Source organism: Herpailurus yagouaroundi, unplaced genomic scaffold, assembly GCF_014898765.1.
Source record: "Herpailurus yagouaroundi ecotype Mexico unplaced genomic scaffold, PumYag 202, whole genome shotgun sequence".
NCBI classification, from domain to species: domain Eukaryota; kingdom Metazoa; phylum Chordata; class Mammalia; order Carnivora; family Felidae; genus Herpailurus; species Herpailurus yagouaroundi.
The window spans coordinates 14,497,617-14,513,192 of NW_024412433.1; the positions used below are offsets into that span (position 1 = coordinate 14,497,617).

General features: G+C 47.6%; 1 protein-coding gene across 1 annotated transcript in view; it reads left to right on the forward strand.

Moving 5' to 3' along the window:
- Window positions 1–15,576, forward strand: part of SERPINE2 (serpin family E member 2) — a 61,409-nt gene that overhangs the window by 22,389 nt on the left and 23,444 nt on the right. The window contains exon 2 of the mRNA XM_040450870.1: window positions 12,927–13,207. Coding sequence (XP_040306804.1) covers window positions 12,949–13,207 — 259 coding nt within the window. The 5' untranslated portion in view covers window positions 12,927–12,948. The remainder of the gene's footprint in view (window positions 1–12,926; window positions 13,208–15,576) is intronic.

Genomic DNA, 15,576 nt, shown 5'->3' on the forward strand with positions numbered 1-15,576 from the left:
TGCGCGGGCTCTCCTGAGCCTTGGAGCGTGTTGAGCAGTGTCCCTCTTGGCCTCTGCCCTCTGGATGCCAGCAGCTTTTCCCCCGTGCCCAGCGGGGTCGGAAAATGTCTGCACACGTTGCCGCCTGTTCCCCGAGGCTCAGACGCGCCCCGGTTGGGAACCTTGGCTCCAGGCCCTCCGCTTGGGGAGAGTCTGTCGTGGCCACGTCTTCACCTCGGCACCGTGCCCGTCACGCTGGTGTCCATCGATGTTCTGGAAGAGCGAGTGGACCAACTGCAGCCGCCGTCACGCAGCCCCTTGTATGGCAGCCTTGGAAGTCCCACCCAGCCTGCAGGAGAACCGAGTTGTGACTTTGAGCCCCAGAACCCTAGAGTCCTCTCCACACAGGTGAATACGGGCTTCCTCAACCTTCTCCCCGCTGACCCACATGAGGGTGCCCCAGTCTTCCAGGTCCTGCCCGATGAGCGCCCACATCCTCCCTCAATGCCGCCAACACAGGGGCCCTCACAGCCTCGGAGTCTGGCTGTGACCAGACCTCCTTCTGAGACAAAGAGGACATCTCCGCGGGGGGACCCGGGCTTCCCGTAGGTGGCGCTTCGCAGGGCGCCACCCGAGACCCGATTCAGCCTTCACCTGCTGGGCCTCCTTTCCCCCCAGCCGGGCCCTGCTCCCTTTTCACGAGGTTGGGGAGGAAAGTCGGAGTCGGGGCTCGGTTTTGCTGTGCAAAGCATGTACCCGGGGGTAACGAGTTCAGACAGTTCCCAGGGAGTAAGTACAGTGGCCGTAAGAATAGTTGAGGGTATGTGCAGGTGTTTTCGGTTTTTCCTTCTGGACCTGGTAGTTCCGTTCCCTGAACCTGAATCCCAGAGCTGGCTTTGGCTTTGCAGAAAAGACGGCGGGGGGGGGGGGGGGGGTGGTGGTGGTGTGGGGGGCGAGGCCAGGCAGCAGGTGGGGAGGGCAGAGCCCGGTCATGTCAGCCCCGGCTCCCTGCTGCCGCTTCGTGGGAAGGCTGTCAGGGGTGCCCCGAGGACACGCAGCCCCGGGCGGCTGTGGAGGAGTAAGTGCTGGTGACCGGGCCGGTGGAAATGCCTCCCCGCTGCTCTGGGCAGGAAGCTCAGTGTAGGGGGGGCGCCACTCCCCACCCTACCCCCCCCCCACCCCCTCCCCGGCCTCCAGAACATCTTCATGATGGGCAATACCCGTGAACCTGATTTGATGAGGTGGACTGACAGCCCCAAGCTTCGGCCACCGTCGCACAAAGCTTCCCCTCTGGGATTCACAGAAGGGAACCTGCTGGATTCCCTCCTCTCCCACGCGGCAAAGACTCGGGTCGACCATTCCGGGGAGACCAGCTGCGACCGTCGGTGTCGGTACAGTTGTTGCTTTGAGAGGGACCAGCGTGGGACTGCAGGCCGAAGCCTTGATGCTAAATCAAGGCTGGTCGGCGGTGTCCTTGTGTGACGCAGTGTGGAGGAGAGTGGGAAGGGGTGTTCCAGCAAGGCCCTGACGCGTGGGGCCAGACGCTTCCGCGTGGGGCCGAGTGGTCTTGCCCATGGGAGGGCGTCTAGCGACATCCCTGAGCCCGCAGCACCAGGAACGCCCCCTCCCGGTTGTGACCGCCAAAAATGTCTCCCGACCTTGCCAGATGTCCCCTGGGGGGCAGTGTCACCACCCTCCCGGAGGAGAACCACAGCCCCAGAGTAACAAACGTTCTGTTCAATTCTGGGGCCTTGTAAAGCTGTGGTCACTTGTTTGCTCCCAGTATCTGACGGCTCAAGCACAGGACAGAGAGTTAGAAAGAAGGCAGCGTTTCTCCACATTTTCCTCGGGTTGACTCTTTGAACTTCACCGCGGGAGGCAGCATGACCTGTTGGCTAAGCGTGTGGGTTTTCAGACACGTCTTCACCACGTGCCCTCTGGGCAGGTTGTTTACTTTTCCTGGGCTTCTATTTTTGTTATCTGTAACGTATAAATACTAATGCCTACCTAAGTTGAGGATTCAGCTAGATGTTGGATATATAAAATGCGAGGTTCATTGTCTTGCCTTATGGTAGACATTCAAGGAATGACAGCAATTATCGTTGAGCGCTTACGAATGTACTCTCCATAAGTTTTAAGCAAATTGGATTTTTTTTTTTCAAGTTAGCAATAACAGTTGCTGCTGCTACTTAAAATAGTGACAGGAACAGCTAATTACCATGGAGCGACAATGTAATTCACGAATACTGAGTCCCTGCTATATACCAGGTACTATGGTAAACAGGGAATAAGAAAACTAATAAACTGTAGTCCCTGCCTTTAAATATCTAATATGTAGGTTTAGCTGTATATAAACGTGTCAAATCGGGTTCGTCAAAATGGAGCCATCGCTTACTGAAACGGCTCCACGTGAAATGGCCTCTGGCTTGGAATGGGGTATAACGCTCATCTGCGTATATAAAGGGATCCCGCTATGTTGTTCCTCAACTGTTTCTCCTTTTCCAATAACTACTATTTTTTATTCAGGCTTTTATGATCCTGTGATTTAACCGCTGTCGTGTGCTCTTTTCTGTTCCCCCTTCCTCCACATTTAAGCTGATCTAAGTTCCCACTGCCGTGGTTTTATAAACAGAAAAAGGGATGCTTGTTTCAAGTGATGTGTTCACCGTAGAAATTTTGAAAGCTACAGAACACTGTAAAGGGTAATAAACTGTCCTCCTGTTCCCACCATCAGAATGATTATGTAGCTAATGTCTTGATATCCATCTTTCTAGTCTTTATGCCTGTGTATTATTTTTGCATAGCTTATCATATCATAGTTTTCCTTTTTTCAATGAGGATATATCCAGAATGTATTTCCATATCTTTAAATTTTCTTCCAAGATAGTTTCTTAGCAGCTGGATGAATGTCATGGACCGACCCTGTGCTCTCCCACACGTCGCCCCTGGGCCAAGGAGAAAGCGAAAATGATTCACCGAGGAAGTGCTCTGGGGCGAGACAGCAAGACAGGCGGGGAGGTGGGAATTAGAAAGGAAGCAGCCAATCGGGGTGAAGCCCCGCAGCCCAATCCCATGGGGAGCTCTGGAGAATCAACTTCACCTTCACGTGGTCTCTGCCACCCGAAGGTAAAGGAGCTAAGCTTTCCTACTCCTGGGTCAGTATTTAGTGGCTGTTGGCCTCCAGCAGGGTCAGGGAATGGTGTCTGTGAGCTCCAAGCCACGTAAGGCCCGCTAAGAAAATGGATTCCAACTCACAGCAGCAATCCTGTGAGGGTAACAGGTGCAAATATTCGCCACAAAGCACACCAATCTGATAAAAGGTAGGTTGCAGTAATCATTGTTACTGCGATTATTTCTTGCAAAGAATATTGCAGTAATTCCACTAGAAATAACTCCACAGTGAACATTTTTAGGCCCAAATCTATTTGATTATTACCATAGGATGGATCCATAACAAGGGTATCACTATTCTGACAGGTATATACGTTTTTAAGATGATGCATACCCAAATTGCTTTTTTAGGAAGTTGTTTTCTATTTTTCTTTAATCCATTTACACTAACAACACCTACTGATCCATTTTTTGCTAGCAACAACCCAGAGAGCATTGATTTCTCATCTATGAATTGGGGACCTATAGACAACATCAGAGTTATTCTCAGGGTTCAGAAAAGTCACGTCCATGGAGCCTTGAGTACAGACTGAATAAATAATACCTCAAAATACGGTTTTTTGAAATGTGTCCAGATGCCGTTATAGATAAAAAGAATTTGCATTTTTTTCAGAGTGTGTATCGATTCATGGTAGTTTTTATCATGTATTTTCACAATTACTAAAAGTATGATTAGTTGTGAAGTATCTGTAATACTTGTTGATGTCTAGAGAAGGTGCTACCTTGTTTTAAAGATTGAGAAGTACACTGGTCAATATCACTGTAACATCTTGGGTCCCCCCGCCGCCCGCCCGCCCTTGTTGTCATTTAGGAAATCACCCATTTGAACTGTTGCATCTTAAAAATGTGTTACTGAGAAAGTCTGTAGGACTTGATACCATAAGTGAAACGGATTTAGTGACCTAAGACAACAGACCGAAAAACCTCTCTCGGAACCATTAAACGTTTTTTGGAACGTACCCACCTCTACTCCCATCATAACCGAATCCCTTCATTCTCTTATGGAGACATGGAAAACACACTTAGCGTGGTCTTACTCTGTCTTAAAATAATCTAAGGAAGTCTTACAGATACAGACGGGGCTACCTCAAGGTGGAAGTATTGTGTTTGACCCATTTTCTTAGCTTGATCATTGAGACTCTTTTAAGTAGCCATTGAAATAAAAACCAGAGACTATCTCAGGTCTTGAGCAAAGAGGAAGACCAGGGAAGAAGAACCAACATGCACTGGGTACCACTCTGAGGTGGACCCTGTGCCAGTTACTGTCTGTCTCTGTTCGTGTTCGTGGAATTTCCACGACCGCCATTGGAATTTGATTGGTAATAAATAGAGTGCAGAGGAGAAAGCTGAGATTGGTAAAGATTGTGACTTGCCTTGGATCCCTTGGTTAGTGGATGATAAAATTGGAATTTGAAACTTAGATGAATTTCCCCTGACTCTTAGAGGAAAACGGAATAAATGTCTCATGATCTTGTATTCTGAGGGAGAGACAACGAACCAAGCCCCAGTTGCCTTCTTCCTCCTGGCCTCCCCCTTTTACCCCAAAAGGGATTTCAGAATGAATGATACACTTGGATGTCAGAGTGTACTTAAAAAAATGTGTCTCTTCATTGAAGGAACCTTTTAGACATTGTTGCCGTACATTTCAGCTCTGAGATTTTGCTCCTGAGCATTTTTAGGTTCCTTTTGGCTAACTTAATCAGTGTCATAGATCAACCATGCACTTTGAAGTCTGAAAAAATTTAAGGAAAAAATCCTAAGAGGTCTGTAAGCCTCCCTCAGTAACCTGAAAGAACATTTTAAAACCACCAAGCTCTGTCACTTTGATCGGTTGGCATTTCCTGTTTCTTCCCTTAAGTTGTAAAGGTGCTGACTCATTCTGCTCACACTGTGTGTACTTCCCAAGGGTATCAAGATGCACTCTACAGTTTTGCTTGTTCATCTACTTTTCTATCTTAAGAGAACGTGGTAGGTATTAGGAAAATGAAGACAGGTTTTGATGGAATCTATTGCAATAATGTTTGCAGAAGTCTGAGAGGCCAGAATCATCCTCTTGCATTTATAGGACCATATTTGAGCCTTAACCTCAATTATTGGTGCATGACAGCCACTGTCACTTTGCAGATACAGCCCTAATCACTGGGGGCCAACTCCTGAGGTGTCTAGAATGCCTCTTGCCAAACACCCTTAAGAGTTAGACCCTTGCCTGTTGGCAGAGTATTGGGGGCCTGACTGCTGGGCAGCACAGTCCTACGTAAGGCCACGTGGACGTCTCTAGCAGCCCAGCACTTTTCCTTCGCTCTTGGAAGACTCTGGGAAGCCCGGTCCAGAAAAACTGGCAGGAGATGCTACAATTCCATACAATCTGATGTGCAGCTTTTCTCTATAGCCCTTATAGAAGAAATGGTTGGTCCAAAGGCAAAACAATAAGGGGCCTTGGTTCTAAGAATCAAGAAACTACAAACACAGAAACCAGAAGGACGTCTGCAGTTTCCCATTCCTTGAGAAATGTCAGCTTTCATGGAGAGGAGGGGATGGTGGTTACCCCTTTCCACCTGAGATACCCTGGGGGACTCTCCTTGTCATGCTGGATGCCACTTGTTCACTCCAGGCACTCGCATTGTTTGGTTCCCACAAGCCATCAGGTTGGGTTTGATCCAGGAGACTAACTGCCTTCACAAGAGGGTGATCCATTTTGATTGTCCCAGCCCCGCTTGAAATGCCCATCTCTCCCCCCCCATCTTTCCTCACCCACTGTTCCTTCATGGGCTCTGTGGCCACGCGGGGCAAACTAGTTCACAGGTAAGCGGTCTCTCTTTCATAATTTGAACTTTAACATTTGGATATAGTCCAGGGAGTGCTGTCAGTAGATTCGGGTTTTTCCACATTGCCCAGGATTCTCAGTTTATTTGGAGTTTATTCGGTGAGGAGACTCAGATGGTCTCTAAATACTCTCGCTCGCCAAGAGGAACCAGAGCTCCGTTGAGAAGTGGCTGATTCTACTTGGGGCAGGAAGGGTGCAGAGTGGGCCTGCAATATCTCGTCAAAGCAGAAAACAAGGAAGCTGTTGGGACTGTGAGGTCCTATGAAAGGCTTAGGTGCTCAACCTGACGAGGCTCATTTTGAGCATCAGAGAAAAAGAATACAATTTCAGTGGGTCAAGATCCTTAGAATATGTTGAAAAATGTAAGTTCACAATTATACTAAGCAAACAAACAAGACCCCTCCTCTGGTCAGCTCTGAGATGCAGGGTAACCAATTCATCATTTAAAGAACGATCTAAGGGGTGAATCTAGCATTCATCCTGCCTTTGCTCTACAAGCTGAACCTCAGGATACCGAATTTGGAATGGAAAATGTCTTTTTATAGAAGTACCCAACTAATAAAGTTAGCACTACAATAGCATCATTTGGCAACCCCTAATGAAACAATGCACTTAGACGATGATCACCAGCAGCTTCTAACCTCACAAAAAAGAGCCATGTGGCCACTTTCTCCTCCTGCTTACAACACCCCTGTGCGACATTCTTGCAAAACAAAAAACAAAAAAAACTGATCAGCCTCTAGAGTAGAAGTGGCAAACCTTCTGTAAAGGGCCAGGTAGATGTTTCTGGCTTTGCTGGCCGAACAGTCCGTGTTGCAACTGGGCAACTCTTTTCAACTTGCTGCAGGAGCTCAGTGTAGCCCTAGACAAAACGTGTGGCCAGCTCAGGCGCAGGAGTTTGCAGACCCCTGCTCTAGGTCTAACTACAAAACTTACAGGAAGTACAGAAGACAGAGGAACCTGTCAAGCAGTGTCACACGAATGCCGTTAGCAAAATAGAGACTGTGGGGAGACTCTACCGAAGACCCCCGGTTTCTTCAACAAAAAAAAGTTCAGAGGAAGAAGTTAATAAAGCAACTGGGGTTAAGATTTTTTAAAAGGCAAGAGATCTGTCAACCTGTTGTAATGTGTGGAGTTTATTTAGATCCCGATTCAAATAAAGTATAAAAAAAAATTGAACACTGGCTAGATATTAACATAATAGTCACTAATTTTTGAGTGGGACAATGGTACTGTGTATATACACACATATATTCCCTAGGTCTGGAGTATATGTTGAAGGTAGTTTGAATACGATGATGTCCAGAATTGGCTTCAAAACAGTTGTCGATTTTAGAAGAAATAAAATAAGCCATGAGTTGATCACCATTTTCTCTGGGTGTTGGGTACTAGGGATTTACATTATTTTTCATATATTTGAAATCTTTCATGACCTGAAGATTTTGATCCATACCTGTTATAAAAATATATCACTTGAGACATATTTTAGAGAATGAGAAGGGATGGAATGCTTGCCGTTTATTAGATACTCCTGGGGCCTCCTAAAACAGATGTGAATCCTCTGGCCAAGAATGGGACCCAGAAGAGTCTTCTAGTATTTTCCCCCGAAACTGTTTGTGTACATCTTACTTGTTACGCTAAATAGAGCTGACAGATCTCATATGATTTATCATTTGAGCTGACAGATACTATTTTATTTATCTTTTGCTCAGGTATTGTATGTAAGGTAGGTTTTATTTTGTAAAAAAAAAAAAAAAAAGAAAGAAAGAAAAAGAAAAAAAAAGACTGTTAGGTTGAAAATAAGCTTCGTGTTCTGTGACCGGCTGGGTGAATCTGCCATTGCTTAATCAGGGAGCACTCATTCACTGCAGGGGTCTGGCTACAAGCGCTTTTTCACAGCCTGGAGAAGTGATGTAAGAGGTGGTGACCAGTGGGAACCAGTAGACTATGCAGCTGGGCACGTAGGAAACCCACACCCAGCCCCTAGAGGTGGTCACTACATAGGCCAGATGCTCGCCATGGGCATGAGGGCCCAGGGTCCTATTCATTTTCCTTTTTCCTGAGAACAGCTCTAAATCTAGATTGTAGGTGATAACCTTCTAACTCACAGTTGCTTAAAATCCTTTCAAAGTGCCTTTTATTCCACACCAAACACTGGAACAGCTGGATTAGTCCCACGAGTCAACCTTTGACTTAGTGACGACCGCCGGGAAGGCCCTACGTGAGACCCTGCGGACATGCAGGCCCGTGGCCCTGCTTTCTGTGAGCTTCCGGTCTCGTGGGGGGTGGGGGGCCTACTTGGAAAACAAAATGAAAGGTGCGGATAGGAAATCCTGTGGAAATTCAGAGAAGGGGGAGAACAGACCCATCTGGGGCAATCAGGGGAAGCCTCCCACAGGCCACGGAAGGAGTTGGGGGTGGGGGGCAACGGCTGTCACCAGGTGGAGAGCAAGAAAGAGAAGAAAGACATGAGCATGGGCAAGGCCAAGGCCAAGACCTTTAAGAGGAAAGCTGGTGGACTTCACCGCCCAGTGGCTTCTCCATAATCCGCCTACAGAGGATTTTTCAGGCCAAGATAATGTTCTGAACAGTCAGGTGAACATAGGCAGCAAATAGATGAGAATATGGCACTGACACTGTGCAGGGGGTTGGGGAATCGAGGTGCAGATATGAGCATCGCCAGTGTGGACGTGATGGTCGAAGCCACGGCGTCTGTGGACGGTCGGTTTCTCTGATGTCCACCCCTACTCGGGGAGACCTTGCTGCATGTACGGATGCACAATGAGTCCGGCATTTGTAAAAACCAGCTTATTTACTTCGCTCGGTCTCACTTAAAGCTCAAAGCAGTACCCAACTGCAGTAAAACCTTGGTTTGTGACCATAATTCATTCCAGATACATGCCTGTAATCCAAGGCACTCGTATATCAAAGCAAATTTCGCGAACCATTGGCTCAGCTGTGCTCACGTGACATTCAGCATCACGTACTACTCGGATTGCGAGACGTGGCTCGTTTATCAAGTTACAATTTGTTAGAAATGTTTGCTCGTCTTGTGGAACTCTCGCAGAACCAGTTATTCACTATCCACGGTTTTACTGTACTTTCAAAACATCCCTGACCCTGGAAAGGAAAGATTTGGAGTGAGAGAAACTAGAAGTAGGGGGAAAAGAGAAGCCCACGTTTGAAATGATATGGCTGGGCTGTTGGCTTTATTTATAGGTTTATGATCTCCCTCTAAAAATGTCCTAAACCAGACTCTTGGTTTTTTGTTGTGTTGTTTTGTTTTTCGTGTTATGAAAAGAGTACTCAAGAAATGGAAACATTTAAACAGATTTCTGACCTTCCATACCGATGCTATGTAATACATTTGGGCAACAGCTTTATTCTTTCTCCCTTACTTGAAAGGGCTTGCAGTGTAATTTCTCTTACAAATAAACAGGAGGTTACTGTGTTCTTTCCATAAGGAGACGCTGCTTGTCGTAGAGAGTAAGCATTTTACAGCCTGATTAAGTTCAGCGGTTAGTTCATGTAAAAGATGGTCTATTTGGACATGAGTCTCTATCAGCTAAGAATTTTATAAGCCAAAGTGATTTATCGGTCAGCACCCCCTCTCCTGGCTACTGAACTTTGGAGAGGAGTGAAAACTCAGTCTCAGACGTGTACGTAAGCCAGGTGAGCTTAAATGAGGGAGCATTTAGCCTCAGAAACTGAGGCCAAGAAGAAGTTATGCCCAGAACATCAATCAAAAATAGCTCTTATTCCAAGTCCTGCACAGCTCTGACACTGTCCCAGGACACTGTTATGAAACTGCACATAGACATCTCTCAAAAACGTCCCAAGTCCCAGAAACCCAAGAAAAACACTCATGGCAGCCGTCCCCCACTTCATAATGAAGCTCTTCTTCTAGCAGAAAGTCATAACCAAGCAAAATTCTGCCAAATAAGATGGCTATTTATTTGGGAGACTATCCTTGCTGACTCCAAGGCATTGGAGCTGTTAAATATTTTTCTCTCTTACTGATCCTTTCTACCTGTTTTACAGCCGTCTACATAAATTGTAATGTGCGGGTGAATCAACTTTAAGCTACCAGAGGCAAAAGCAATTTGAGGTCCTTGATGAGTGTGCAGATTCAAATATTTATTCAAGCCTTTGCCAATCCGGGAGGATTTCTTTGGGAGGCTTGGGGAGTAGAGATTAGGCATACTGAAGGTAACGTCAGAATAGACTATAACGGAAGAGTCAACAATTGAGATTGATGAAGTTGGGGCCAGTTACAAGATTTGACCATTGGTGACAAAGAGTGTACAGATCATGGTGTACTTGGAAAGGCTTTGCGGTATATTAAGTTTTAAAGAGGAGATTTTTGGGGCACCTGGGTGGCTCAGTCGGTTAAGGGTCCGACTTCGGCTCAGGTCACGATCTTGTGGTTTGTGGGTTCGAGCCCCACGTCAGGCTCTGTGCTGACAGCTCAGAGCCTGGAGCCTGCTTCAGATTCTGTGTCTCCCTCTCTCTGTGCCCCTCCCCTGCTTTCTCACTCTCTCTCTCTCTCTCTCTTTCTCTCTGTCTCTCAAAAATAAAATTAAAAAAACAATTAAAAAAATAAACATGAGATTTATTTCCAGAAAGAAGGCAGGGAGGGAGGACAGGAGGACACAGTGTCTAATTTTTAGATGAGATGGGTAAAGCCTCCGTAGTCAGCATTTGGAAGCTCTCCAGCGTCCAACAGGCTGAGAGAAACTCAGGGGATTGTCATGGCATTAGAGCCAGTCCTAGGTGCCAAAGTCAAAATAGGCCACGCTGGCCATAGGAAAGCCCCAAGTAGGAGCGTATGTAGGTCACTTACATGTTTTGAATTTAGACAGGCTGTCTTAACACAATTATTTTACAATTAAGCCCTGGAGAAACTCTCAAGTGTTCTAAATTTTTAAAAACATGATTGTTTCACAATATATGAGAAAATTGCAACATCCCCTCGAATGATGGTCTTAGTGGTTCACCTCGTGGGCCTGGGTGAGGTTTGGGGGTGCAGGTGCCGAAGTCTGCTTTTGATGGCAGTCCTGTCCCCAGCCCAGTGAATCTCACTCTCCTCGGAAAGTGTTCGGAGCTCAGGACTAAACACGATCACTGTCGTAGGCACATTCAGTAGACATTATTTTGATGCAATAAAAAACAATTAGCAAAAATAGAAAGTATATAAGCCATCAGGTTTAACCCCACGTGTATTTATTGAACATCTACTATATCCTGGAGTGGGGAGCAAGGACAGATGTGTCCAAAGGAAGACAAGGAAATACCCAATGCCAGCTCTGCCTAATGCTCCAGGGACCCTCTGTCTGGAGCACACAGACCTTATTCCCTTCCGCTCCAAGGCCTCCATCTCCTAAAAGGCCCCCCTCTCTTTCTTGTTCTCTGCAGACATCCCCCACCTCTCACACGTAAATGCACGTGACAGGAGGACAAATTGGCTTCTCGGCAAGCTTGGGTCTCCAAGGCAGGAATCAAATTAGCCACATTCCCAAATTCTGCTTTTGTTTGGCCGACTTCCTCTGTTAAGTCCTCATTTAAAATGAAAGTATTTGCTTTTCCATAAACATGTAAATTTCCTACCTCTTACTTGTCACAGCCAAAGGGAGCTCAGCGAGTGGTAATCAAGGAAGAACTCGTATTTCCAACAAATCACTGTAATTGAGAGTATCTCTGTAAACAGTGCCATTCTCACAATTGATATATTTACCAATTGTTCTGCCTTATTGTAGATTTAAGGGTGTCACTTAAATTTGTTTTTATTTCTAAGTGTTTGTTTATTTTGAGAGAGAGAGAGAGAGAGAGAACGTGAGCAGGGGAGGGACAGAGACAGGGAGAGAGAGAATCCCAAGCAGGCTCTGTCAGCACAGAGCCCGAGGTGGGGTTCGATCTTACAAAACATGAGATCATGACCTAAGCCAAGATCAAGAGTTGGACACTTAACCCACTGAGCTACCCAGGTGCCCCATAAATTTATTTTAATTAGCAATCCTTTAAGAAATAACATGCTTGTGGTAAAAAAAAACAAACAATAATAATAATAAAAAAATTTAAAAAATTAAAACAAGGACATATGGTTATAAAGTAATCATAGTGACCCAAGGGATTCACTCCCTTTTTTAAACCCTCCCGTGGTTTCTTGTGACTTTGTTTTTTTTTAATATAAAATTTATTGTCAAATTGGTTTCCATACAACACCCGGTGCTCATCCCAACAGGTGCCCTCCTCAATGCCCATCACCTCTTGTGACCGTAGAATGAAATCCAAGAGCCGTACATCCTAGGGTCTATGGGCCTTTGGGGATGTGGGCCCTCTTCCTCCTCACGTCCCCCCTGAACTGTCTCCTGTATGGCCGTGCGCTGGTGGGGGGTGGGGCATACTTCTGTCTCATTCAGGACTCCCCTCACACGTGTCCCCTCAGCAGAGGTGTCTTCCGTGACCCATCTCCTGTCGTCCCCAACTTGTCCTCCGTTTGCGTGCACACTGTGTTTTATCGCCACGGCCCTGATCCCTCTCTGAAGTTACCGCCTACTGGTTTCTTTTCTGTCTCCCCTCTGGAAAGGAAACTCCAGGAAGGCCGGGGTCTCGTCCATCATTTCTAATTGTTTGCCCAGTGCTTCAAAAAGGGCCTGGCATGCCGTAGTTCTTGATTAAATACTGCGTCCGTTGGATGAAGGGTGGTTGTCTGATTGGTGTCTGGCACATAGTTGGGAACCTGCCAGATGGGGGCTCCCTCCCTCCCCCCGCCCCTCCTCCCCTTTAGAAAATACAGCAGCAACTGATTTCAGCTACACTCTCGTATTTCAGGTAAATTAACAGGGCACTCAGTTATATGGGGTGTAATAAATCCTACCAGGTTGAATACAAAGTAGTCCCCCCAAAAGTGATCACTTAGGAAGTCACGTATCGTTTTGATCTTATTTTTCAGGTTGTCCTTGCCGGAAGGAACCATGAACTGGCATTTCCCCTTCTTTCTTGTGGCCACAGTGACTTTGCCCTCTGTGTGCTCCCAGTTCAACCCCCTATCTCTGGAGGAATTAGGCTCCGACACAGGAATCCAGGTTTTCAATCAGATTATCAAATCCCGGCCTCTTGACAATGTGGTCGTGTCCCCCCATGGGATTGCGTCCGTCCTGGGGATGCTTCAGCTGGGAGCCGACGGCAGGACTAAGAAGCAGCTCACCACGGTGATGAGATACGGCGTGAACGGTGCGTGCACTCCGGGCTGTGGCGGGGCGGTGGGGGGTGGCCCTCAAGGGAGTCATGCATCTGGAGGGGTTTCGCTGGTACCGTTCTGGGACTTAGGGCTGTCTCCTCTAAAGGACAGATGTTAGCAGTGCTAGAAGTTAGGAGAACTGGATTCTGGTCTCTTCTCTAGCCCTGGGGCTTTGGGTCAGTCACGTGATCTCTCCGTGCCCTAGTGTACTTCATCTCTAACAAGAAAGCTTCCCACCTGCCCCGCCTCCACGGTGCCTTGGGCTAAACCTCACGGTGGTGAGCTGGGGAAGTGGGTGGCCGTGGCCGTGGAGGGCAGCACGGGGGAGCCTCGTAGCGATGGCACCTTTCTGGGTCTTAACTGTGCTGGTGACCACATGACTCTCAGTGAGTGGCAGCCGTGCAGAGAGCGACACGCACACACACAGGTTCCGGGAACGTAAAACACGTGTGGTGTGCATGGGCTGGGTGCACTGTACCCACGGCAGTTTCCAGGTCGTGATGCTGTGCCATAGCCACACGGGCTGCTACCACTGGGGGAGACTGATCGAAAAGGCCCATGGGACCACCCCGTCCATTGTTCTGCAGCTTCCTCTGAATCTGTCAGTATTTCAGAATAAAAAAAAAAAACGGAAGGAATTTTTGTCAGTAAAGCCCGATGGAAAAGGTTTGAATTGCTTTGAATTTCCCACATGGACGTAAGCGTCTCTGTCTCCCAGCCCTGTGGCCTTGTCGCTCCAGTTCACATATCCTCTCCCAGAGCCCACCCTCCACCAGCCTCTGGGCCGGGTGCCGTGTGTGAGGGAGCAGAAGGGGCCCCAGAGGTCACCGTGCACCATGACCTCGAGCCAGTCGCTTTGCATGTGGAAGTCTTCCTTACTATTTTGGAGAACGAGGGAGCGTCCCTTTCCCTGTTCTTCCATTCCTGTCAGCCATAAAGTTCTAGGACTCTTGACTGCATTGACGCCTGAGACTCGGAGAGGAAGGCAAGCTGGGGTCAGGGGTCAAGCGCTCCGTGCCTCCCTCCGTCCCCGTCCCCACCCCCCCCCCCCGCCCCCCTCCGCCCTCAGTTGGCTGTTGTGTTCAATGTAGCCTCCGAGCTGCCAGCACCAAATGCTGGGACACCCTGCTCTATTTACGTGGCCTTCAATTTTGCATGAGTCTGCAGTCTGATCACCTGTCGGAAGCATGGCAGGGCTTGATACTTGGAACGCTCCCAGTTCCGCCGCTTGCTTGGAAGTTCAGCAAACGCTTGGTGATTTATAGCTTCGTGGCGAATCACCGCTTGAATTTATGGCCGTTACCAGGGCCACCCAGACCCTGCCAGCCAGTACCCTTCCAAGGCAGCGACTGGGATTTTTGTCGTTTGTGTTAATGCTGAGCCACATTCGTTTTAAGCGATATTTCTCAAGTTCTTGCCGATGTTGCCTGTCGGTGGTGTCCTTCCCCCACCCTCTCCTTCTCCCAAATCACTAGCAGTTAGTTGTGTTGTAGAACGTGATTTCGGTGGCAGGACGAACTCTTTCGGGAGCCTGAGTGGTTTTCCAGGCCCTAGTTCGGGCTCAGCCCCTGAGAACTCAGGTGTCCTCTTAGTGAGGACAGAGGCAGAACAGTTTGGGGCAGTGGAGTGAAATCTACACCCGTCTTTTCCTGGCCGGAGATTGGGGTGTGTGCAGGAGGCAGTGTGGCAAGAAGGGACCGGCTCTGGGACTTGGCCTCTGCTCTTCCCTTACCGATGAAGTAGGCCTGCTCACTCCCACCGGGCCTTCCCCACGGAACAGCGCGCAGGGTGGGGTCATGAGAGGCCAAACAAGGAGCCAGAGGGTTGCCTCCTTGTGCACAATGGCAGACTTCCCCTACCCTTATTTGAGGGATCTGGAGAAGAGACCCTCTGAGCGTGTGACACATCAGCTCTCCAGGAGACTGTCACCGTGACCCTGCCTGCAGGCTGTTTTAGGACGGTGTCATTTTGAAAGGACCCCAAGCGAGGAACCCAAGGCTCTGTAATTTGAGCTCCCTCTAGAGCTCGCACATTTCATCCTTATAATTTACTTGCTTCTTTTCCATGTTCTGAAACCAAATGGAGCCTGTGTGAATGGCTCGTGTAAGATAAAGCTTACATTGCCACAAAATTAATCCCCTTGCTTTTTGAGCTTGATATCAAGTAAAAATCACACTATTCTTGGATGGTGGCACATGACAATTTTTTGTAGTCTTTCTAATGCTTATTTTATTCATTTTTTTTTTTCCAAAATAGAAAAACGAGATCACATTGTTAAATCTTTGGCAGGAAAGGAAATAGCACTAAAGGTAGTTAAGAAAGAAAAAGAGAGTGAATTAGTAAGATCCCTTGGATTTATTCC